The sequence below is a fragment of the Lipotes vexillifer genome, unplaced genomic scaffold (assembly GCF_000442215.2).
Source record: "Lipotes vexillifer unplaced genomic scaffold, Lipotes_vexillifer_v1.1 scaffold207, whole genome shotgun sequence".
Classification (NCBI taxonomy): Eukaryota; Metazoa; Chordata; class Mammalia; order Artiodactyla; family Lipotidae; genus Lipotes; species Lipotes vexillifer.
This window is the reverse complement of record NW_006784469.1, coordinates 300,376-327,015: the sequence shown is the minus strand read 5'-3', so window position 1 is coordinate 327,015 and position 26,640 is coordinate 300,376. Positions and strand designations below refer to the sequence as shown.

Below are 26,640 nucleotides of genomic sequence, written 5' to 3'. Positions count from 1 at the left end.
AAAAAAAAAAAAAAAAAAAAAAAAAAAAAAAACTGGGATAGTAAAAGAGTACCTACTTCATTAGATGGTTAGAAAGAATGAATAAGCTACAAATGGTTAGCACCTTGCCTGGTACACAATAAATACTAACAGCTAGCTAGTTCTAAAAACTCATATTTAGGCACATTCAGAACAAAGACTTTAAACCATACTGCAAGAACCTAATATTCACTTAATTTACCCTCATTCATGCTGTCATCATCCTCCAATAAGCATTCTATGTACAGAAATGGAATGTGGTTTTGGAAATCCAGGAAAAGAAGGGCTGAAGTTACAGTAAAGCTTTAGGATCTGAAGAAATATATAATACATTTTAAATCCTTAAATAAGACTTTAACTTCCAAATTATTTACATGAGATTAACAACAGTAGCTTTAAACTAATTGATCAAGTGGTCTCACACGTTGCTGAAAGATTACCACGTTCAGAGGAGCTATTTCATGGAGTGAGGAAATATTTCATGAGTGACAGATCCTAATCATTGAATAATAGCCCTCAATTCTCCTAACTTTCCTCCTCCCTCTACAGTCCACGCATGCATGCATCTATCCATATATCCTACATACAGTTATATCACTGAAATCAGAAATTAAAGTGAACACCAAGAAAATCTAATAAATAATTATAAAACGTCATTAGCCAGAAAATAATTATTGAAAAAGAAGAGAACAGGATTATTAGGAGAGAGGGCTGGGGTGGAAGGTGTCAAGTGTACCACAGAGGAAGTTATCTGCATTGACTGGCTAGTATGTAGATGTAACATTCAATTCTACTGATTATCTTTCAGTTCAAACATTACCGCCATTCTCATGATGAGCCCATTTTCTTCAATATTCCCTTTCTAGTCCCTTTTCCCCTAATTTTAAAGAAAGAGCTTCAGGATTAATGTTGAAAAATCACTTCCTTAAGCATCTTGACTCTGAGCATTTCATACACAGCCACTACTAATGTGTTCTCTTTCCCAACTGCGTATTCTAAGTTTGAGGACTTGTATGCACCCAGTCTCTCCATCTTTTCCATCTAGATATTCCCAGGCCTGAGGGACCAAGTGCCATACTCCTCTAATCTCTTTGCTACTCTCTGCATTTGCTCTAGCCTCTAGGATCGCCACTGCAATCAAAGTTACTGGAATCTCAGAACAGACGAAAAGAGTCTGGGTTCAAAGGCAGACAGGTCAAGACGACAAGCTCAAGTCTACGAAGTACTATTTAAGTTACCTTAGGCAACTCAACATCTCTGAATACATGTATTTATCCACAAATTAGGGATTTAAATCCCTCCAGGACAAGTTTAGTACTGGAGTGAAATGAGACAGTACATTAGAATCAGCGACTGCAGTACTTAGTAGAATTGACAGGTAGTGAAGAAATGCTTATTTTCTTCTATTTCTGACATCATCGCCTTACCATTTTGTTCTTATACTAAGATGCATGGAAATAGCTCCTCTGGGCATCAGTATTTATTCCCAATACCCTTGATAATTATATTATGTATCTTTAATTAGTAAATATTCTCAGTGTGCTGAAACTATAGAAACTCATGTAAAAATATGTGCTTCAGTAGTTTTCTCATTCTCACTAGATATGACCTAGATCTTTGTTAATGGAATATTAAATATGATCCAGTATAAATTATCTCTGAAAAATGTAGTTCCACTGAGCAACACAGTACTACCAGGTGTACTACTAGAAATCATTCTGTTCATAACAGAAATATTAAACATAAAATGATAGTATACGGTAGTTAACAATTTTATATTCCTTAGAAATATACATAATGAAATATTCAACATTACTTTTACATGAAATTAGATTTATGGTCATGCATTTTGTTATAAGATACATGAACTTATTTTTCAAGAAAAAAATATTTTCTTAAAATTCATATTATCATATCAGTTGTGGCTTTCTTGTGAAGAATTTTCCCCTAAAATGCATTCTAAAATGTTTTATATACTTAAATAATTCCTTTACGTTATTAATGTTGCATTACCTATGGAAGGGAACTGAAATTAATTTGTATTGGTTCAGGAAAATAAAGATACTTTAGCTGAGACCAACTCGATTAAGTGAGAGATAGGGTCTTTTTCTTTCCTTCTTGCTTTACCCTCCCCAGAGGGCAGAAACTTCTAATAAATAAGCATTATAGGAGAAATTAAGTATAAAAAATAAACTGGGTATCTCTAAGATGAGGGGGTCTTGGATAATTACATTTTGGTAGATGCACTGATGTACTTTAAAACAGGGCTGGGGCTTCCCTGGTGGCGCAGTGGTTGGGAGTCCGCCTGCCGGTGCAGGGGACGCGGGTTCGTGCCCCGGTCCGGGAGGATCCCACATGCCGCGGAGCGGCTGGACCCGTGAGCCATGGCCGCTGAGCCTGCGCGTCTGGAGCCTGTGCGTCCGGAGCCTCTGCTCCGCGGCGGGAGAGGCCGCAGCAGTGAGGCCCGCGTACCGCAAAACAAAAAACAAAAACCGAAAAACAGGGCTGTAACATTTTGAGCCATGTTACTGAATCAGTGCTCAGTAGTTTCTAATTAGTCACCTGTTAGCTGGAATCCCTTGATCTGTGAAAATAAGGACATGGGTATGGATTGCATTATTATTTTTTAATTTAATTAAATTAATGGCATTATCTATTATGAGAAGTTATCCTCAGAATTGCTGCTTTTTTTTATAGTATGTTGATGGGAAATCAGATGTCTTCTCAACTAGATTAAAAAAAAATTAAAACTGAGTATCATGCATACACTACTCTGTAGACCATAAAGCGTAATGTTGTCCCTTTTTACATTAACTTGCCACTTCTTTATGCCAAAAGAATTTTATTACCATACAAATCAACTTTGCTTGAGTAAAAGTCATGTCTTATATAATAATAACAGCTAAGATAATTTATATAATTCTGGGTATCAAGTATTATTCTAAGTGCTTTTATGCAATTATGTAGTATATATTTTTATCAACCCTATAAGATAGGTATCATCATCATCATCATCACCACCTTGATTTCATACTTGGGGAAACTGAGGCACAAAATGCTTAAGTAACTTTTGCAAAGTCATTCAGCTCACAAGTGATAGAGCTATATTTTGAACCTAGGCAGTCTGGCTTCAGAATCTGTGATATATACTGCCTCTCATATAAGAGAATTAATATAGCTCATATAAGCATAAGAGATAGATACATGTTTCTTATAACTCATAAGGCACATGAATAGAAACTTAAAAACTCCTGTGTGTAAGTGTATGCATTTGTGTGTGTACTCAGTTGAGTATCAGGTTTTATCCCTCTAGTGATACCTGAATTCAACCTATTACATTTGAAAAATTACTATCACAACGCTTGCTTTAAAAAACACACACACAATAGTTAGGTCCTCCTATATGCTCTTACTGTTTGAAAGTAATGTTAACATTGGTATGTCTTAGTGACAAATGCTAAACACAAAAATTGTGTTTAATATAAGGTTTTGAGTATTAACAGGAAGTTCAAGTTACTTTTATCTAAATGGCTTAGTTTCTTTATATACTACATTTTTTCTTACTTTTCTCTCATGAATCTTTCCTATTTGGATATTCTCTCTTGAAACCTGTTCATCATAATGCTGTCTATTGATATGATCATGCCATCTCCCACCTAGAGGATGCATGCTTTTCTCCCATGGTTCATATACACTGCCCCTTGAAGGTCAAGTAAGGTCCATATGGAAACCAAAGAAAGAGACAGAATAACATTTCTAGGCCTTCTCTCTCCTTTCTAAGTAAAAATCTCAGAAGAAAGGTTACGTTCTAAGCCCAGCTTAAAAGGGCAAGAAAGACCTGATCAAGCCTAAGACTGAGGCCATAAGGGCAAAAAAGAGTCCTTATAATTTACAGGAAGTTCAACCTAACTCACAAGTTCAACTTAACCCACACAAATTTAAAAACAAAGTTGTAGGATTACAGACACTATAGTTTCTTTGGCTGGTCCACTGTGCACATATTCCTCATGAATTGGCCATGTGTGGTAGGTAGCCAGTTGAGGATTTGATTCCATTGAATGGTTTTCCTTTTCCACATAACCAAGGCTCACATGCTTCATTTCTACAGACAAACACAAGTATGACTGCTGGTAGCATCTTCTGTGACATTTATAAAAAGATGCCAGGGATATAACCATTAAGATATTTGAACAGAGAATGAAAGGTGAAGAGAGGAATGAAAAAAAGCCAGAGTTAGTGAGAGGGCACCAGCGATAATATCTCAATGTAAGTTGCTTTAAAGATGTGTTCCTGGGGCTTCCCTGGTGGCGCAGTGGTTGAGAGTCCGCGTGCTGATGCAGGGGACGCGGGTTCGTGCCCCGGTCCGGGAAGATCCCACATGCCGCGGAATGGCTGGGCCCGTGAGCCATGGCCGCTGAGCCTGCGCGTCCGGAGCCTGTGCCCCGCAACGGGAGAGGCCACAGCGGCGAGAGGCCCGCATACCGCAAAAAAAAAAAAAAAAAAAAAATGTGTTCCTTCTTCACCTGTATGAGTTGTTTTCTTGACCCAACTCACAATTTTTATTTTACTATTTATTTAAATTGTAAGTTTCACGTCTCTGTCAGAGTGGAAGCAATGATGAAGCTTCTGTGTGTGACAGAAGTAGTCAGAATTATTTAAAGCATGTGATCCAAAAACCATTTACTGAGCATCAGTTATGTGCTAAATACTTGGCTAGACATTGGGGAAACACAGAAGAGGCCTCTCTGGTTCTCTGGCTGTAGCATAGTATATATATATATATATATATATATATATATATATATATACACACACACACACATATATATTTTACCAATTACATTGTTTACCTTTACTGCCATAGCCATCAAACATTCATTAAGCACTTACGTGGGGAAAAACTAGGAAATAAAATGGAATTTCATAGCAGTAACTAATAACATGTACTTTTAATCTTGCTAAAGATGTAAGAGAGCTTATTAGTCACTAAAAGCACTACTTGATTCTATGGCATTCTCAGGCTTTTCAGAATCACTCATGCTCCTCCCAATTACTGCATTTCTATCTTAGTATTGCCTATTTTTTAAAAATCCAACTTTGGCCTCCCCATTGCCCAGTCTCAGAAACTATTATTTTGAACTCTGTGATAATTCCCTAAATCTAGTCTCTTTGGTTCTGCTGTTGATTTTCAAAACAGTTTTTAAACAATTTTCATTGACATTGCTTTGATTCAGGCTCTGTATACTTTACACAGTATCTTCCTAACATATTCTGGCCTCCTGTTCATCTGTGCTCTAGTTTATCTTACAAGATATGTCTTCCTAAAATATAAGATAAACTTTCCCAAATTGCCACTCTCCTCAGTTTCACTTATCATCAGTAATGGATCCCTACTGCCCACAGACTAGCTCCCAATGCTTGTCTTGAGATCAAGACCCTCCATGATCAGGCTATGGTCCTCCAGCAGTGAGCAGAGTGCAGCACATAACCTAGGCAAGTGACAGACCTTCTATTGCCCCATCTCATTTCCTTTGCCCAACAAACCACTGTTTCTAACATTCTCAAGCCATCTGACATATTATGCCTTGTATAATGGTCACTTGTTTTCTGTGTCATTATCTGATATACTAGCATGTGAGCTTCTGGAGGAAGATTCCATACACAGTAGGTCTCTGTATTCTTCACAGCAGCTATTTTGCTTTAATAAGTGTTTGTTCAGTGATATGGAATAAAATTCAAAGGAATGAAATGAAATGTCAAATCCTTTGGCAGGATTACACCTAAATCTTCCCATTACATAACTATCTAGATCATTTTAAAGGTCACCAGAAGAGGATATTTCACAATCTTGGCAATCCAAATGTTTGTGATTAACTAAGCTCCAAGGAAAGGATAGGTGACTGAGCTTCTAAGAGGTCATTTAATTTGTATTAATCAGTACTTAACAAAGACCATTTACTGAAGTCGTAACATAGTGCACATGTCACGATGATACCTGCAAATTCTAATAACTTGTACGGTAAGGATTTTGTTGATGTTGTTACTAAGTCAGTGTAACTAGTAACAAAAGTCTAAACCTCTCATAAGAATTGGTAACAGCTAGTAAACTAAGCTTTAAACCTCATCTCAGTGTGACTGTGCTACAAGACAAGATTCCCGAGTCAATTATTTTCTTTTTGATTAAAATACCCTCCAGAATAGCAAACTGCTTTCCCATTAATGAAAGTTCAAGCCCCCATAATACTTTTATTGTCCTCAATAATATTGTCACTCCTTCTAGGGAAGTCCTTTCATTCCTTATCAACATCACTAATAAAATCTTTCTCTTAAGACAGAAATAACCAACCAGAATTATTTCTGACGTGTTCCTTCACAAGAAGATTGAGAGCTTCAATTTGTTCACTCCCAAGAGAATCACTTTTGGGTGACTCAGATCTAAAGTAAACCTCTAAATTCTTCCCCCAAATCAATAGCTATGAAGAATGACTGGTCTCTTCCAAATTTTGCAGCAAATTGAACTTTTTCCAGTTACCCCAAGTTAACAGTTTGGCTAGATTTAATAGTAACCACCAATATAGGATCGATCGTTTTACCTTGCCTAATTGGCAGATTCAGTAAAAGTGACTTATTTCCATAGCATTTTACAGTGGTTCAATTTCTAGCCTGCATTGTAATAAAATGCTGCTGAAATGAAGATAGCAAAGGATGCTGCCACAGAACAGAGAGAAGCATATCTGTAATATGCATGGTGTACTTGCAAGATTTGCCCTCCAACTGAGAGAGACAGAGAGAGAGACAGAGCGTGCGCGAGAGGGCACGTACACACCAGAGTCCTCTGACCTGAGCAGAATTTAAATCCATTCCCAGAAACAAAACCTGAATCTCTTCTTTAATTCTGTCACCTGTAATCATCTCTTAAAATAACAAAAAGGATGTACTGTCTATGGATATGAAGCTAAAAAAACTAAATGTTATATTAGGTGGGAAGCATGGAGATGCAGCAGGGTGCAGTTACTTTCTGACTACTTCAAGGTTACTGATGTATTTCATTGTCAGAAGGAGCAATTTTCTTATTTTCAGTCACTAACAATCCTTGGGAAGAAACGCTGCAAAGTAAATCAGTGATTATTTAAATAAGGCTTTAGTTTGAATTCAGTTACCTAAAGAAAGAACATTTATCCCTCCTTCCTCTGTTTTATGAAGCTTGGAAAGATTAACAAAAAAATTTTACTCCTTTTAGTGTATACTTCTAAGAAAACATACATGTTTCCCATTTAAATGAATTCAACTCCTTTATAAATTGTTCGATTTTGTCAAAAAATTTTCTTCTCATTGTAATTACTTCAAGTAACAAAAGAGAATTATCAACTGTCAGGCTTTCTCTTAGCTATGTAATATGCTTTTCCATTGTCTTAATTTTATTAAAAAAATAATATATTGTGAAGTGGGTTTAAACCGTTAAAGGTGGAAGATGGCCTCGCTTTATGTGTCAGCAAACCAATTCCTTCTGCTTTTCCTTAGGCACTTATATGAATAAATCCTAGATGTAAATGATTACATAATCAACTTGCATATAGTTCTGTTGCTTTCTTTTTGTTTCAAATTATGCTCTTCAAAGCAATTTCATATTCATCAGAAAAGGCACATTTTCAAGTAATGGACAACTATTCAAATTTTATTACAATATTAGTCAGATACTTTCCATTCCATTCATTCTAAATCTTCCAGAGCAAAGTGCAAAACCTTTCAGGTAATTGGCAGAATATGAAGACCCTAGACAGCCTAACCTCAATGCTCTGTTCCTGGTTTCCAGATGAGACCTTTACTCATAGTTGCCCTAAGCCATTTACCCTTATGGCTACCCTACCATTCTCTGCCACTTCTCTCCTTCTCTTCCTGGCTTCCTCCTTAGACTCCAGGCATCCAATGCTGACATCCATCCCTCTGATGTTCAATGTTACTGCCTGTAGTCTTGTCCTTGCCTGAAATGCTTCACATTCTAAAACTAATCGAAACATTGAAACCATGACTGGAAGGAACACTAAAAATCAAGTGGCTCAACACTTTTATTTCCAAAGTGAAAATATGGAGAACCTGAGAGATTCAATAATTTCTGAAAATTACATATTTAGTTAATGGTAAGCTGGGAGAGTACTCTGGCTTCCCAGGCAAGAAGGCTGTCTTAAGTTGAGTTCGTTCCTAAACAGACCCTAAGCCAAATATTTGGGTACAAATAGTTTATCTGAGAAGTCATCTCAAGAGACATCATGAGCTGGTAGAACTGTGAGATAGTTTACCCCATGGACATCTGGGGCCCAGCCTTGCTTGGAAACCTATGAGAAACTGGGAATTGAGAGATACCTTGGAATCATCCCACCACTGGGCAAGGATTCTAGGGTACTTATCCATCATTTCCCATCCCTCCTTGGTTAATGGCAGCTCTGGCAGCACTAACTACTTTTTGCCCATGTTCAAACTGGCTGAGACTCTCCTGTGGCCAGTGAATGCCTTCAGACAGAGAGGAAGCCACTGGTATATACAGAAACTGTCTGCACGCAACTTCCAGTGTAGGCCAAGGGGAAGAGAATGCATACATGGTCTACCAGAGGAATGCATGATCACACAGAAAATGGGATCCAGTTCAAGGTCTAGCACTGGCTGTAACTTCTTTATCAGATGTTCAATTAAAACCTATGTGACAAGTGAACCTCTTTTAGTCACAATTTCCATGTGAAAATTAGACTGCAGTTGATGCTTTATTTTTTCCCAACGGGGTAGCAGACGGGATTGCCATAGCTATAGCTCTCCCCAGACTGCTTTATCTTAAGCTGCTGTGGCCAAATTTGGCTGCAACAACAGCAAAAGCCAGCCCCATTCTTCACTGAACCTGAAGTTCATTAAATAAAAAACAGCTCTGGGACTTAAAAAGAAAGGTATCTTTCATCTGCATGAAAGAATTGTGAAGCTAGGTATGACAAAAAGTTATATTAAAAAAAAAAGAATGAAATTGGGTGAGACACAGATTTAGGAGGTATGAGTTGAGGGACCAGATATTTCCTTTCAAAGCCATAAATCCAAGAAGCACAGAATCCTGAGTAGAGTTGTCAGATATGACCCAGGATGCCCAGTAAAATCTGAATTTAAGCTAAACAATAACTAATTGGGGACATATTTACACTAAAAAGAAAAAGTTCATTGTTTATGTGAAGTTCAAATTTAACTAGGCTTCTTGTACTTTTATTTGCTAAATCTGGCAACCCTAATTTTGGGCCAATCATGAAGGTTCTTGTGTGTGTGTGTGTGTGTGTGTGTGTGTGTGTGTGTGTGTGTTTGTGTGTGAGATGATGGACTGAGAAAAGCTTTGTTCCTACAGTAAAACCCAGAGCTAGTTTTATAATGGTTATTAGAATGCAACACTGTCACAATTTGCAGATGACATGATTTTATATATAGAAAACCCTAAAGACTCCACCAAAAAACTGTTAGAACTAATAAATGAATTCAGTAAAGTCACAGGGTATAAAATCTATATCCAAAAACCTGTTACATTTCTCTACACTGAAAACAAACTATCAGAAAGACAATTCTTTTTTTAAAAAATCCCATTTACGATTTCATCAAAAAGAATAACATGCTTAGCAATAAATTTAACCAAGGAGGTGAAAGACCTGTATGCTGAAAACTGTAAGACACTGATGAAAGAAACTGAAGAAGACACAAATAAATGGAAAGATATGCCATGCTCACTGAATGGAAGAATACTGTTACAATGTCCATATACCCAAAGCAATCAAGGGATTCAATGCGATCCCTATCAAAATTCCAATCACATTTTTCATGGAAATAAAACAAACAATCCTAAAATTTGTATGGAACCACAAAAGGCCCCAAATAGCCAATGCAATCTTGAGAAAGAAGAACAAAGCTGGAGACATCAAGCTACCTGATTTCAATTTATATTACAAAACTATAGTAATCAAAACAGTATGGTATTGGCATAAAAAACAGACACATAGATCAGTGGAACAGAATAGAGAGCCCAGAAATAAACCCATGCATAAACAGTCAATTAGTTTACAACAAAGGCACTCAGAATATACAAGGGGGAAAGGACAGTCTCTCCAATAAGTGGTGCTGGGAAAACTGGACAGCACATGCAAAAGAATGAAATTAGACTTCTATCTTTTACCTTACACAAAAATCAACTCAAAGTGGATTAAAGACTTGAATGTAAGACCTGAAACCATAAAACCCCTAGAAGAAATCATAAGTGGTAAGCTCCTTGACATTAGTCTTGGAAATAATTTTTTGCATCTGAGTACAAAAGCAAAGGGAACAAAAGCAAAAATAACCAGTGAGACTACATCAGACTAAAAAGCTTCTGCAAAGCAAAGGAAACCATCAACAAAATGAAAAGGCAACCTACCAAATGCGAGAAAATACTTGCAAATCACATATCTGATAAGGGATTAAAATCCAAAATATCCAAAATATATAACAAACTCATACACCTCAACAGCAAGAAAAAAAAAATCTGATTAAAAAATGTTCAGAGGAAATGGATATTTTTCCAAAGAAAACATATGTGTGGCCAAAACGCACATGAAAAGATGCTCAACATCACTAATCAGGGAAATGCAACGTCAAAACAACTATTATCAAAAAGACAAGAAATAACAAGTGTTGGGGAGAATGTAGAGAAGGGGGGATCCTCATGCACTGTTGGTGGGAATGTAAACTAGTGCGGCCACTGTGGAAAACAGTATGGTTGTTCTCCAAAAAATTAAAAATAAAACTTAAATATGATCCAGCAATTCCACTTCTGGATATTTATCTGAAGAAAACAAAAACACTACCTCGAAAAGATATCTGCACCCCCATGTTCACTGCAGCATTATTTACAATAGCCAAGACATGGAAACAGCCTTAGTATCTACTGATGGATGAATGGATAAAGAAAGTGTGGTGTATATATACATTGGAATGTTCTATATATTCCATAAGAAGACATAAAAAATAATAAAATCTTGGCTGTTTGTGACAAATTGGACGGACCTTGAGGGAATTATGGTAAGCAAAATAAGTTAGACAAAAACAAACACTGTATGATTTCAAGTATATGTGGAATCTAAAAACCATTACAAACAAACAAACAAAACAAAACTTAGAGATGCAGAGAACAGAATGGTGGTTGCCAGAGGGGAGGGGGCTTGGGAGCTTGGGGACTTGGTGAAATGGGTGAATGGGGTGAAGAGGTACAAACTTGCAGTTACAAAATAAGTAAGTCATGGGGGTGTAATGTAGAACATGGTAACTATAATCAATAATATTGTAGCGCATATTTAAAATTTACCAAGAAAGTAAATATTAAAAGCTCTCTGCACAAGAAAAAAAAATTCTAACTTTATATGGTGGTGGATGTTAACTAGACTTATTGTGGTGGTCATTTTGCAGTATCTACAAATATTGAATCATTTTGTTGCACACCTGAAATGAATATAATGTCATATGTCAGTTATACCTCAATTTAAAAATGGAAGCTGAAAAGAAAACTATTTCTGTAGAAATTCTAATCATAGAAACAATAAATACTTTCTGGAAACCAGGGAGCATAACTGTAAGTGTACAAATAAACTGAAGAAAGGTAAGATGGAAATATTAAAATTATTAGATGCTATATTTTATAGGAAAGCAATGTTACAGATGTTCATTTTTCATCAAGCTTGGCCTGCTCTAAGACTTTATGAATCGAAGGTAAAGCCACGTTTAAAAAATCTTGCCTTATTACTTAAATTTGCTTTGCAGGTAATCCCTACAGAGACCCTCTTCTAGGAAACCAAAACTTTAATAAATCACATAGCCAGCATTGTTCTCTTCCAGGAATATATTTGATTTTTTTCAAATATGAAATGTCTAGTTATTTTGTATTTGAAAAAGTAAACATCGCAAAAAGTATTACGTAAGAATTATTTTAAAACTCTTCTCAATTGAAGCTTTAATTCTTTCTTATCTGTAAACCATGGCATGTGTATGCACGTAATACACATATACACTTAAGTTTGTTTTTCAGATGAAAACAAATAGCATAAAATAGACTAACCTTATGTTGTTGTACTTGGCGTTTTAGGTCCTCAAGATCAGGTCCAAAGGGTTCTTTTTCCATTTTCCTTGTTCTCTCTTCTGTTTTTGTTAGCCAGTCATGTAACCCTTTCAGTTGCTGATTCTGGAGATCCATTAGAACTTTATGTAAACTGAAAATTTGAAAGACGCCTATTATTGCCTCTGTCAAAACAACTTTAATTTATTAAACCTATTACTAGGTAAAACTATTGACATTTATAACTAAATGTGTGTTCACATGGTTTGGCATCATTGGACATTAAGAAGGAAGGTAAATAAAGCCCATAATCAATCACCTCTGAAGTTATTCTTTCTTTAACTTATTATAGTCCACACATCCCAATTTTTAAAAAGTTTCACATAGCTAACTCAATGTGAACATGCTAAATAAAGTGAGAGCCATCTCTGGTAACTGAGTTAGTAGTATATCCTGGCAATCATTTGTTTATATATCCATTATTTTAATTTTACTATGTGTGGTGATAAAAGACGGCCACAAAATTCTTTGTCATGCCATCAAGAGATGTAGTCCATTTTCCATGCTCATGAATATGGACTGGCCTTGTGATTTGTTCTGACCAACAGAATGTGGCAGAAGTGACGCTATTCAAGTTCCAAGCATAGGCTGTAAGAGAACAGGTAGCTTTTGTATTCTCTCTGTTGGAACCCAGCTGCCATGCTGTAAGGAAGCCCAAGCTAGACTACTGATTAGAGACCATCTTGAAAGTAACTCGGGAGGATAAAATGCTCTCTTAGAAGTTGAGCTTCCTAATGAAGCCCAATGAGTGACCCCAGTCATACCACGATTGCAGAACAACAACCTAGATGAGCCCTGCCCATATTCCTGATCTACAGAATCACGATATAATTATAAACTTTTGTATTAAGCCACTAAGTTTTGGAGTCATTTGTTATGTAGAAGTAGATAAGTCAAAGAATGCATTTTTGTTTTTTTCCCCCAAAGATGTATACAATAGGGTAATGTAATTACCTATTACCAATGGGTAATGGATTTAAAGTCCAAAGGCTTGGTTTTGGTTCACAGACTGGCTATATGCCCTAGAACTAACTTCTTAAACGTTCTCAATTTGGATACCGGCATCAGGGACGTGAGACAATATCTTGCCTATCAATCACACAATTTCATGGTGAGGATGAAAGGTAAAATTTAGGCTATTTCACAATGTTGATTCTTCCAATCCAAGAACATGGTATATCTCTCCATCTATCTGTATCTACTTTAATTTCTTTCATCAGTATCTTATAATTTTCTGCATATAGGCCTTTTGTCTCCTTAGGTAGGTTTATTCCTAGATATTTTATTCTTTTTGTTGCAATGGTAAATGGGAGTGTTTTCTTGATTTCACTTTCAGATTTTTCATCATCAGTATATAGGAATGCCAGAGATTTCTGTGCATTAATTTTGTATCCTGCTACTTTACCAAATTCATTCATTAGCTCTAGTAGTTTTCTGGTAGCATCTTTAGGATTCTCTATGTATAGTATCATGTCATCTGGAAGCAGTGGCAGCTTTACTTCTTCTTTTCCAATTTGGATTCCTTTTATTTCCTTTACTTCTCTGACTGCTGTGGCTAAAACTTCCAAAACTATGTTGAATAAGAGTGGTGAGAGTGGGCAACCTTGTCTTGGTTCCTGATCTTAGTGGAAATGCTTTCAGTTTTTCACCACTGAGGACGATGTTGGCTGTGGGTTTGTCATATATGGCCTTTATTATGTTGAGGAAAGTTCCCTGTATGCCTACTTTCTGCAGGGTTTTTACCATAAATGGGTGTTGAATTTTGTCGAAAGCTTTCTCTGCATGTATTGAGATGATCATATGGTTTTTCTCCTTCAATTTGTTAATATGGTGTATCACGCTGATTGATTTGCGTATACTGAAGAATCCTTGCATTCCTGGAAGAAACCCCACTTGATCATGGTGTATGATCCGTTTAATGTGCTGCTGGATTCTGTTTGCTAGTATTTTGTTGAGGATTTTTGCATCTATGTTCATCAGTGATATTGGCCTGTAGTTTTCTTTCTTTGTGACATCCTTGTCTGGTTTTGGTATCAGGGTGATGGTGGCCTCGTAGAATGAGTTTGGGAGTGTTCCTCCCTCTGCTATATTTTGGAAGAGTTTGAGAAGGATAGGTGTTAGCTGTTCTCTAAATGTTTGACAGAATTCAATTCAATGCAACCCCTATAAAACTACCACTGGCACTTTTCACAGAACTAGAACAAAAAATTTCACAATTTGTATGGAAACACAAAAGACCCCAAAGAGCCAAAGCAATCTTGAGAACGAAAAACGGAGCTGGAGGAATCCGGCTCCTTGACTTCAGACTATACTACAAAGCTACAGTAATCAAGACAGTATGGTACTGGCACAAAAACAGATAGATCAATGGAACAGGATAGAACACCCAGAGATAAACCCACGCACATATGGTCACCTTATCTTTGATAAAGGTGGCAGGAATGTACAGTGGAGAAAGGACAGCCTCTTCAATAAGTGGTGCTGGGAAAACTGGACAGGTACATGTAAAAGTATGAGATTAGATCACTCCCTAACACCATACACAAAAATAAGCTCAAAATGGATTAAAGACCTAAATGTAAGGCCAGAAACTATCAAACTCTTAGAGGAAAACATAGGCAGAACACTCTATGACATAAATCACAGCAAGATCCTTCTTGACCCATCTCCTAGAGTAATGGAGATAAAAACAAAAATAAACAAATGGGACCTAATGAAACTTCAAAGCTTTTGCACAGCAAAGGAAACCATAAACAAGACCAAAAGACAGCCCTCAGAATGGGAGAAAATATTTGCAAATGAATCAACTGACAAAGGATTAATCTCTAAAATTTACAGGCAGCTCATGCAGCTCAATAACAAAAAAATAAACAACCCAATCCAAAAATGGGCAGAAGACCTAAATAGACATTTCTCCAAAGAAGATATACAGACTGCCAACAAACACATGAAAGAATGCTCAACATCATTAATCATTAGAGAAATGCAAATCAAAACTACAATGAGATATCATCTCACACCAGTCAGAATGGCCATCATCAAAAAATCTAGAAACAATAAATGCTGGAGAGGGTGTGGAGAAAAGGGAACCCTCTTGCACTGTTGGTGGGAATGTAAATTGATACAGCCACTGTGGAGAACAGTATGGAGGTTCCTTAAAAAACTACAAATAGAACTGCCATATGACCCAGCAATCCCACTACTGGGCATATACCCTGAGAAAACCATAATTCAAAAAGAGTCATGTACCAAAATGTTCATTGCAGCTCTATTTACAATAGCCCGGAGATGGAACAACCTAAGTGTCCATCATTGGATGAATGGATAAAGAAGATGTGGCACATATATACAATGGAATATTACTCAGCCATAAAAAGAAACGAAATTGAGCTATTTGTAATGAGGTGGATAGACCTAGAGTCTGTCACACAGAGTGAAGTCAGTCATAAAGAGAGACAAATACCGTATGCTAACACATATATATGGAATTTAAGGAAAAAAATGTCATGAAAAACCTAGGGGTAAAACAGGAATAAAGACACAGACCTACTAGAGAATATGGGGAGGGGGAAGGGTAAGCTGTGACAAAGGGAGAGAGAGGCATGGACATATATACACTACCAAACGTAAGGTAGATAGCTAGTGGGAAGCAGCTGCATAGCACAGAGAGATCAGCTCGGTGCTTTGTGACTGCCTGGAGGGGTGGGATAGGGAGGGAGATGCAAGAGGGAAGAGAGATGGGAACATAGGTATATATATATAACTGATTCATTTTGTTGTAGAGCAGAAACTAACACACCATTGTAAAGCAATTATACTCCAATAAAGATGTTAAACATAAAGATGTTAAAAAATAATAAGTAAAACCATAAAATGTCCCAATGAGAAAAAAAAATTAGGTTATTTCATCCATTAATTCAACAAAAAGTTGAGACTCAAATGAGAAGTATTAGTACCTGTTTTCAGGTAAATATGCTTCATGAAGGCATGTTTAAAGCATTTTTGAAAACCATAGTATACTGCACACTGATCTCTTTATGTCAATAAAGAGGACATAATTCCAGTTAGAAATTTATTATTCTGATTTATAAAATCTTTACAAGAAATTTTCATTAGCATGTTTAAACCTACAAAATACACACATAACTGAGAGTGTTTTAAAATAATTTATATTATACAATTTACCATTGCACCTTTAACCTTATAGAGACACATGTCCCCTGAGGCACACTGTAATCAAAAGTCTATGAGAACAAGCTTTCATTTATCAAACACAAGAAGTAGATGTTTTATTTTTATGGGAAACAACATAGATGAAGCATCTATTTACGTGGAAGCAAAATCTCAAAAGCTGCTAGTTTAAGTCTCTTAGACAATGAACACCATCCTGACATTGCAAGGTATATAAATCTTTTACTTTATTGGTTCAGTCTATCCCTTGAGAACTGACTTGATAATAAGATTTCATGAGAATTGGCTGCAATATCATTCCTGGTGTTTGTTGTTTTTCCTGCCCCGTTTGTTGTTACATTGAGCTAAAAATCTCACAATGTATAGACTAAAGAAAAAATCCCACATTATTACTTATACTTGAAGAAATGTTTCAAGTTTAACACACACGTGTTAGTGATAATAAGGGATTTCATTTAAAATATATATATATATTCTTTTACTTTTGGACAGATGTTTCATTCAACAGATATTCACTGAGTTCCATATCTGTGCTGGAAACTCCTGTTTGTTAGGAACAGACAAAAGAAAATATCCTTATATTCAAGTAGCTTAGAGACCTTTATGGAAATTCATACATCAAAAATTATAATAGTACAAGGAAATCATTATAATTAGATTTATATACATTCAGAGGAGACAAAAAAGCAGCTCCAAGTTGACCTGGGCTCATTATGAATGGTGTCATTACACAACACATAGCCTGAGAGTTGAGACTTAAAAAACTGAGTCATACACTTATTCAATGTAAAATTATTGAGTACTTAGATATTATGAATGGAGAGGTGAGAAAGACCCACACAGCCCCTTACAGTCACAGATCTTACATTCTGAGGATGGGGGCCACAGATAATATATAGCTCATTAGGCCATTAGTTAATTGTAATTGTGATCATGCTATGAAATGAGAGTAACTGAACTGAGTCTGTGAGGTAAGGAAAGGCTTTTCTGAAGCACTAATATTTGAATAACTCTAAAGTCTGAAGTAAGAGGAAGTAGTGAAGAGGAAGGGGTAAACACCTTCTAAATAGAAGAAATCACCTGTGCAAACGTCCTGAGGCATCAGAAAGGACCAGGAAGGCCGATACAGCTTGATGATATAAGGTGTGGGAGAGTTATACAGTGTCATACCCTACACTAATCCATGGGTTCTGGGAAATTTCTTGAGCTCTGCCTGAAAATCTGAAGTCTGAACCTCAATAATCTTTTATGTTTAACAGTGGTTTCATCTTATAAACCTGGATTGAGAGACTAACCAATAAGAATGGATATACTAATAAGCACTTTGTCAGGTATTGCATCTTTTATAGGTGGAATGTAGGAATGTGTAATTGAAGGTTCTTGGAGAAGGGGCCGGCATAACTGGGTGGCAGATGTTGTATGGGGACACTTGGTGTGCAGCCTGTGTGGTTCAATATTTTAATGACTGGTACAATTACATCAGTGTTTCCCAGACAAATAGATCCCTGCTTTTCCTCTCTAGACCAATGGTTCTCAAAGTGTGGCTCCTGAACCAAGAGCATCATCCTATCCCCTTGGGGGATGTCTTAGTGCATGCACACGAGTGTGTGTACACACACACAGAGCTTATGTATGTGTATACATATATATTTATATATAGTGTGTGTATATATATATATATATGATTTTAATGTATATATGAAATCATATAGATTAGGATGAAAATTAAGTAAAAATTAAGTAAAAAAAATATTTTAAGGGAAAGTATTTAATGTATAATGATAAAGTGCAGAAATGGAAGAAATTGTGAAGGTGGAGCATGATTAACTTGTCTTTGAAACTTACTCAATAATTACATTTGGTCCTCATTATCACCTAATGAGGTAGCTAATACTGTTTTTATTTTATTTCTGAGGACACTGTAACTTGGAAAGGTTAAAGAACTTGCCCAACGTGTCTCACAGACATGTTAAGTCTGTATATAAATGGTAAGCTGTGACCCAAGTCTGTGCTCTTAACCTTGAATTATTTTCCTTCTTCATGGATAAAATGTTGTATTAGGTTGGGTCATATGAAGTTGCTGGTACTTGAGGTTTTTATCCCATGAAAATGACAATTTCATTTTGTTCAACCTAAAATACTATTAAAATGAGAAAGTCAGTCCACATTTCCAACTAACATTCTCAAGACGCAAATAAATTAGGGAAATTTATCAAATTCATAAAATAAAAATCTACCACCCACAGGCAAGGCAAGAGTTTGCATTTTTCTTGGTTTCAATTTATGGTTTTCAAGTGGTCATTTAGAAAAGGACATAAAATCAAAAGGAGAATGGAGCATAAATATGACTGGCACTTGAGAGAGGAGGTAGGCGAATTGTAATAAAATAGCTCCAGACAGGAGATGGTCCTGACAAAGTCTAGAGGCAGAAGGATGCAGGATATGATACCACGAACTGCTGCAGCCAACTTCCAATTGTAAAAAGCATAGGCGGACAGAGGGAGACTAGCAAAACCAATACACTGAAAGAAGCTAGGACTCTGATGGCACAACTGAGTCACAGACTTAATGGTCTCGAGTCACCCCACCTGTAAATTTATTGTAATAAGATAATAGATATCCTTATGGTTTTAACCATTGCTTCCCAAACTTTAATGTGTATATGACTCACGTGGTGAGTGCATCTTATTACGGATTCTAAGTCAGTGGGTCTGAGAAGAGGGCTGAGATTCTTCATTTCTAACAAATGCCCAGGGGATGCCAATGTCGCTGGTGCATGGATCACACTTTAAGGAGCAATGTTACAAACCACTTTGAGTTGGGCTATTTGTTAGTTACAGTAAAAGGCATCTTAAGGTATACCGTTTTTCAAATAATTTTATTGGAGATCTGTCTCTCACCTCACACCCACTGCAGGAACAGTAGCTTCCTTAACATGAAAGAAATCAACGCAAACATAGGATCTGCTTTATAGAGATGCTGTTGGACCCTGGGAAAGGATTTATTCCCCAACCAGTACTGCCCAGTAGAATCTTCTACAATAATGTAAATTTTGTAGATCTGCACTCTCCAATACTGTAGCCACTATAGCCATGAGTGGTTACTGTGCACTTGAGATATGGCTAGTGTGACTGAGAGAAACTGAAATTTTACCTATACTTAACTATAATAATTTAATTTCAATTAAATAGCTACATGTGGCTACTGGCTACAGTATTAGCACAACTCTAAACCAACAGATAATTGGATTTACAACAGCAAAAATCCTTATTTGAAGTCTTTACCATACCATTTCTTTATGCAATGCAATATTTATAAGGAATGATATTCTGAGTTAAGGAATCTAGCAATAAATATGAACAGCAATTTTTGATATTTCCATTCTCTAGACACAAACTTATAAATGCCAAAATTGTACATGTTTTTATAAATTTCAGCCTATATTTGATACTCCTAAGAGTGTTTCTTGGACTTTATGTTAATACATTATAAAAAAGATGTAAAAATACTTACAAAAAATTAATCATGTATGTAAAAGTACAGACTTTATAAATCCTAGGGGATTACAGTTAAAAATTACAAAATTACCAAGAACGGTAAACCCTTTAGGAAGACAAGTTCTCAAGCCCAATTTCCTAGACTTCATAATTATTTGTTTATATGCAATACTTAAATAAGAAATACAACTAACAGAAGAAGGTAAAGTATTATTGTGAATTTCTAGATTACAAAAGAATCACCAGCGATGTTCAATTAACATGTTATAAATTCACAATACAATCCCATGATTTAAGTTGTCAATAAAACATATAGCTGGCCAGTGTGAATTAGAGAAACTGAATTAACAAGACATTTTTAAACTGCATGCCATTTAGTAACTAAAATCACACTGATAAAAACTAAAATTAATTTATTCACTTATTTAAACTGTTGGCTTGAAAATCTTAGCAAAATGGTTTTAATGAATAGATTACAGAGTTCTGATTTTACCTCAGGAATTCTTACATGCAACCAGATGCTGCCAGAATGCTGACATATGCTTAAACGTGTAGCTATATAAACCCTATAAACCCCCATATATGGGTTTTTATTTCATTTACTCTATTAATAAAGTGGCCATTGAAGGTGTTGTTTAAGTCCAGTTTTTATTCAAATTATCACATAAAGGTGAATCAGTGGAATTTATCTCTAGCCAGGTGATTCCAATGAACCCCCAGGGTTGAAAATTATTGTATTGGTTCTCAGGACTCAGGCATAATATTTACATCAGCCCTGGGATGCTCACAAGTGGCAAATGTTTTGGTAGCTGACCCCAGGCAGCATGGCCACTTTATTAACCAGAGGCATGGAGATAATATGGACGTAAGTTTATGGTGAATAAAAATGTCTTTACCCAATTATTTATAAACTAATAATACTTTATAAGTAGTACACTATCTATTAAATAGTAATTCTGACCTTGCACAATTTGGGAATTATAAATAAAATTTTACTTGTGAGTAACAAATTATATTCATCATTTGTCAGACAATAAAAGTATTACTGTAATTAATCCTAATGATGCAGGAACTGATATTAGCCCCAATTTACCGACAGGGGAACAAAGGTTTACCTGAGTCAAAAGGCAAGCAAGGGGAGGTGGGAAAGTGGGAATCAGGTATTGCGGCCCTGGGGTCTGCTTCACCATTATGCTATATTACCTGTACAAATGATACTTTTTTAGAGATAACTTTTGTATCTATTCCTCATTTCATTTATGTCAGTGATTATCAAGACGGAAAAATAGAAGAAAAAAGAAGGTCATTTACTGGGATTTTCTAGATTTTTGTCATTAATAGATAATTTTACTCTTTCTTCTCACCAAAACAAGGGGACATTATGAGGTTTACATTAATGACAGAAACCACCATACACTTTGAGACCCGGTTCCCGTCAAACATATGGTGACAAAGTAAAATGAATGACCAGACATTTTAAATATTTATAATGTTTCATTAAATGTAAGAAACAGAAAATCTGATATATTCCAGGCAAAAAACGCAAACATTGCTTTAAAACAGAAAAACAATATTGATAAATTCAAGAAAACTTTCAGTCACATATGTACAAATACATAAAGGGTTTCTGTTGTCCGGCAGTAATGAATAGGCCATATAAAGCACATGAGTATTTTTCAACTCTCAAGGCTTAGAACATTTATCAAAGGTCACTGAATGCCCTGTGAAACATAAGGCTTAAAACTAAGAATCCAATAAAGTAATGACTCCCAAATGCATAAGACTTTCACCATCACTGTCACCTCTACTTGACCACCTTTACTGTCACCACCGCCACCACCAATTTCTGCCAGTTCCCATACTAAATTTCTTAAAGTCTATCACCAGAATCTGTGCAGGTGCTTAATCCCTCCTGCTCCCCTGCACCTCCTTGCCTCAAAAAGGCCATCCTTTTTCCTCCAACTCCTAAGCACACCTTAAAAGACCCAGCTGCAAAGCCTGACACTAGACAGTGGTCTTCTGTCTCTAAATCTTAGGCACTAGTGTAGTAGGAGTTTCCATTGGAGAATGAAGTGAGGCAATGGTCTAACAGAATCATATGAAGAGTTTCTTTTTTATTCCCCAAAACAGATGTGTCCATGCTCTTCTCTACAACACCACCACTCCCACCAATCCACTGTCCACTGACATCTTGGGCCAGGGAAGAAAGCAAGGAGAACAGGTCAGGCACATTTTTCGAAAGCTCCCACGAATTCTCACACTTACCATTCTATTATACCCTGCAACCTGGTAGTGGAGGCCACAGTTTTTATTCTACAGCCTCACAATAAATATTTTAGAAAGAACTCACCTGCAAAGTTTCTCTTCCAAAAACAGAAATGAAACTTTCGATCCTCCTTCAAAATCAAACGTATTTATTTAGCATTTATTTTTCCACTGAATGGAGTATGAAAAACAGTATTGTGTTCAAAAAGGACTCTGTGAAACAAAAATGCACCACTGTATTTTCTTTTTTGGATTGTACTGGGATTTACCGAATTAACAAATGAGTTCCAGGAATGTCTGTCTTCTTATTTGCCAGTAACTCTGAGTAAAGAGGAAGCCCATGTGGTCCTGGCTCACCCGTATCCTGAGGATGATGTTGGTAAACCAGCTTCACGTGTGGAGGGTCACTTATTGGGGCCCCAACTTGGGCCATTCCTGGGTCCTGATTTCTGCCACTTCACCTCCAAAAGGGAGCTCTGTCACATGAAGCACCTAGCAATCCCCCAAAACTAAAGTAGCCATGAATGGGGCCACATTCCCAGTGACCACAGAGAAGCAAGGGCCAGGGGATGATGCTACCTCAGCCACGTCCCCCAACTGGAACGGAAGAGGGGCATACATCATGTAGGACTACCAGGGGTTTTTATAATAAATCTCAAAAGTGAATTAGTGTTTAATGTCTCTGAGAACAAAATCAAACCAAACTTTCCTTTCCACTTGGATCTTGATGCTATTTTATTCCTCCATCCATATAGCTTAACAACAGTTTAATTACTGAGATTCTTCAACTATCCAGAGCAATATTAAAGTTCAAAATGCAAACAAATTCATTTGCATTTTGACAGCATAAATTCAAAATACTAACAGTAACATAATAAAGAAGCTGCATGGTTGGATGCAATAGATTCTTGTGGCAAATACACTATGGCAACACTCAGTTCAATCTTCCTGATTAAATACTTACAAAGTGGGTGAAGAAACTCTCAGATGTCATCACAAACCAAAGGTGACTCTTAAATACGATTGGAAGTCTGTTTAAATTACCTCTAGTAAAAATGGGGTAGGTTGACACTCTAACATCATATTAATTTATGCAATAAAAACCCACTCTCAACTTCAAAAATTATGTCACTATATAATATCTGGCATACACTAGACATACAATAAATATTTCTTGAATGCATAAATAATATCACTTATCAGACATAAGACAATATAGTACAAAAATGTATACACTTTTCCAATCAGAAACACCAGAATTAAGATTATAAAAACGTCAACTTCCATTAAATCTGCTCCTGTTGAGACAGTGCACTGATTTAATTTGAATCAGTTTTCTAGCCATAAATGAGAATAGCAACACTTACCTGACACACTGTTTCTCAAACATGCCGAGCTCACTCCTGCCTTGGGATCTTGCCATTTGCTTCCCTTTGGCACAGCTATTAGCATGGACGTTCCCTCCCTTCGTTTAGGCCTCTTCTTAAATATTACCTCATCAGGGAGGCCTTCCCTAACTGACCGTGTACCCACAGTAACACAATGTTTCACTCTCTAAATCTATCCCCTGGCTTTTTCCCCCCTTCTTATCATTTAAGGCCACCTGCTATGATATACATATTTTACATATTTTTTAATTGTCTGTCTCCTCCCACGAACAAGGCATGCTCAATAAGAGAGGGATTTAGTCTGCTTTGTCCACTGATATTTCCCCAGTATCTAAAACGGTGCAGGGAACACAGGAGGTTAGAATTGTTAGTTAGATGGATGAATGAATGACTGAGCTTAATTTTCTAATTATCATTATTTATCTTTCTGAAAAAGCAGTGTTCCAAAAAATGCTACTCTCAACTCTCATTTCTCTGAATTCCAGAGATTTGGCTTTCTATTTATAATTTAAACTATGAGAGTCACATACTTTATATTATCGGAACAAGTTGTGCCCACATTATTTTTTTTGGCCATACCACGTGGCTTGTGGGATTTTAGCTCCCCGACCAGGGACTGAACCCGGGCCCTCACCCTCTGTCCACACTTTAACTGTGTGTTGTTTACAGAAAAGATTGTCATGGCTGGCCATATCGATTTAAACCTGATCAACTTACTGTATGTTAATAACTGCTGCTTATTAGGCCAATAATGAATTGTCAATACTCTCACATTGTCTCTATTCTATATTCTTTCACAAGAATCTTGCTATTCCATGTCAACATTTGAGGAATGAACGTGACATCACCAGCACCACTTCTGGAGCTTCTGAGAAAGTAGTTAATATGTTTGACCCACCTCGGTTGATAGAAAAATCGGGTGCTTAGGAATCACCTGAGCTCTCGTAAAGTTACAGATTCTGATTCTGTTGCATGAGGGCTGAGATTCTGCATTTTTGACTACGTCTCAGGTGATGTTGTTGCTAGTGGTTCCTGAACCACCTTGATCTGCAAGGAATTCTTATTTTAACATGATTAGAAGAAAAAAATGTATTAATGAAACCATGATATAAAATGACAAGTGAGTCTAAGATTACACACTGTTAAAAAGTTCACTGCAGGGTTTCCCTGGTGGCGCAGTGGTTGAGAGTCAGCCTGCCGATGCAGGGGACGCGGGTTCGTGCCCCGGTCCGGGAAGATCCCACATGCCGCAGAGCGGCTGGGCCCGTGAGCCATGGTCGCTGAGCCGGCGCGTCCCGAGCCTGTGCTCCGCAACGGGAGAGGCCACAACAGCGAGAGGCCCGCGTACCGTGAAAAAAAAGTTCACTGCAACAAATTCATTTAACAGATTAAAACTACTTAAGAAATTAATTCATTTATTCATCCATTCATTCAGATATTCACATGTGCAATGTGTTAGTCACCTCACTTGGGAGAAAACAACCCACCCATTTGTTCAGCAACTCTTTTGCTCTATTCACTCCCACATATGTTATCTCATTTCCAGGTTGGAACAGACATTTGAAAGAGAGAGAGAGAAAAAAAAAGATGAGCCAGAGTTGTTAGACATATTTTTCTCTCCAGCCAAAGTGCTGATGGTGATTCACAATTATTTCCCATGTTATGGCTTGTATTTTCACCCAGAGACTATTCATATCTCTCCTCCTGCTGATGTAAACCAGAACACAACTTCACTTGGCCTCCTTACTGACTTACTTTCATTTGTTTTTCCCTCACCATCACAAAGGTTTTAGTTTCCCCCTGCATGTCCTAACCACAATTATCAGAGAAGTTGATGGAACTTGCTGTGCTTATCTTTACGAGTCCTTGTAGAAATGTCAGTAAATCTCTTTTGCTCTCTGCAGGTTGCATTTTTCAATCAAATTAATTAGCTTATTCATAGAGAAGAAAATCTTGTGCCTTCCCTATGCCAGTAGTCTTCTTGTACTTCCACAGAGGGAAGTTTTGTCTTGTTCTTCTCTCTCCCTCACCTCCCACCACCCAAAGGGTATTCTACAGCATAAAAACGCAACAAAACAAAAATCATTTTGCCTACTCTTCTGAAGGTTTACAGCTCGAGCATGTCAACAGATACTGTCTTGTCTTAATTATTTTATTTTAATTATGCAATCAATGGCACTTAGTTCTTTCATTTCAATCTCATAAGCATTGTTAAAGATTGGTAATTGACCGACAGCAGCATGTTTATGTCAAGGTAGTGTGTGGCTAGAGATATCTTAACAAAGTTCTTTATTATATTAGCCTTTGCTTCATTATCAATTCATGTCCACGAAGATATCAGAATTGAAGAGGAAAGAAATTAATAAGAATCCAATGAGAATAGAATAAAATGGAGGAAGAAAGGAAGAAGCATCTACATATTTATGTTTTTACTTACATTCCTTTGCAAGGAATATTTTTAAATGTTTCAATAATAAAATTATAACTTCAAATGCAATTTTTATCACACTGCTCATGTTCCCTTGCCCCACAGAAAACATCCACAAACAAATCCTTTGGGGGAAAAAAAGAGCAAGGCAATTAGAACAGGCTGGAGGAAAAAAAGAACAAAAAATATATATGAGGCATAGTTATACAGTATGGTTAAAATAATTAACCCACGGCTAGTCATCTTATTTATAATGATGATAATTCTTTACACTTCATAATAATTTTGCATTCATAATCTACTTTTCATACCCTATCTTGGCCTGTATCTTTTAGAGGTGTGCCAGGTTCTGTGGAACTGTCACTGTTCCAGAAATCAGTAACTGAGGACCACAGAGGGAAAGTATGTCACCCAGTTCACATAAATAGGTGTTTGAGAAAGGGAGACCTTATCCCTTAGGCAAATTAGAGTAGATTTAGCATAAGTTGGAAATCAGAGCATTTTGTTACCTCTGTAATTTTTTAAATTTCCTGTTTTGTTTGATAATTGTTAACGGTTTGTGGGACAAACAGCATTTCCTAGATACAACCTGTGTAAAGGTAGCGTCTGTATGTATGAGGCAAGGATGCCTGTTTCCAGAGGAAAAACAAAATCTTGACTGTTAGAACAGCAAAAAAGAAAATAAATACAGCAGGA

At 36.6% G+C, this 26,640-nt stretch overlaps 1 protein-coding gene across 1 annotated transcript in view; it reads right to left on the bottom strand.

The window, feature by feature from the left end:
- The window catches only part of DMD (dystrophin), a 1,809,438-nt gene that overhangs the window by 1,559,429 nt on the left and 223,369 nt on the right, over positions 1 to 26,640 (bottom strand). The window contains exon 10 of the mRNA XM_007456856.1: positions 12,119 to 12,269. Within this exon, the coding sequence (XP_007456918.1) occupies positions 12,119 to 12,269 (151 nt within the window). The remainder of the gene's footprint in view (positions 1 to 12,118; positions 12,270 to 26,640) is intronic.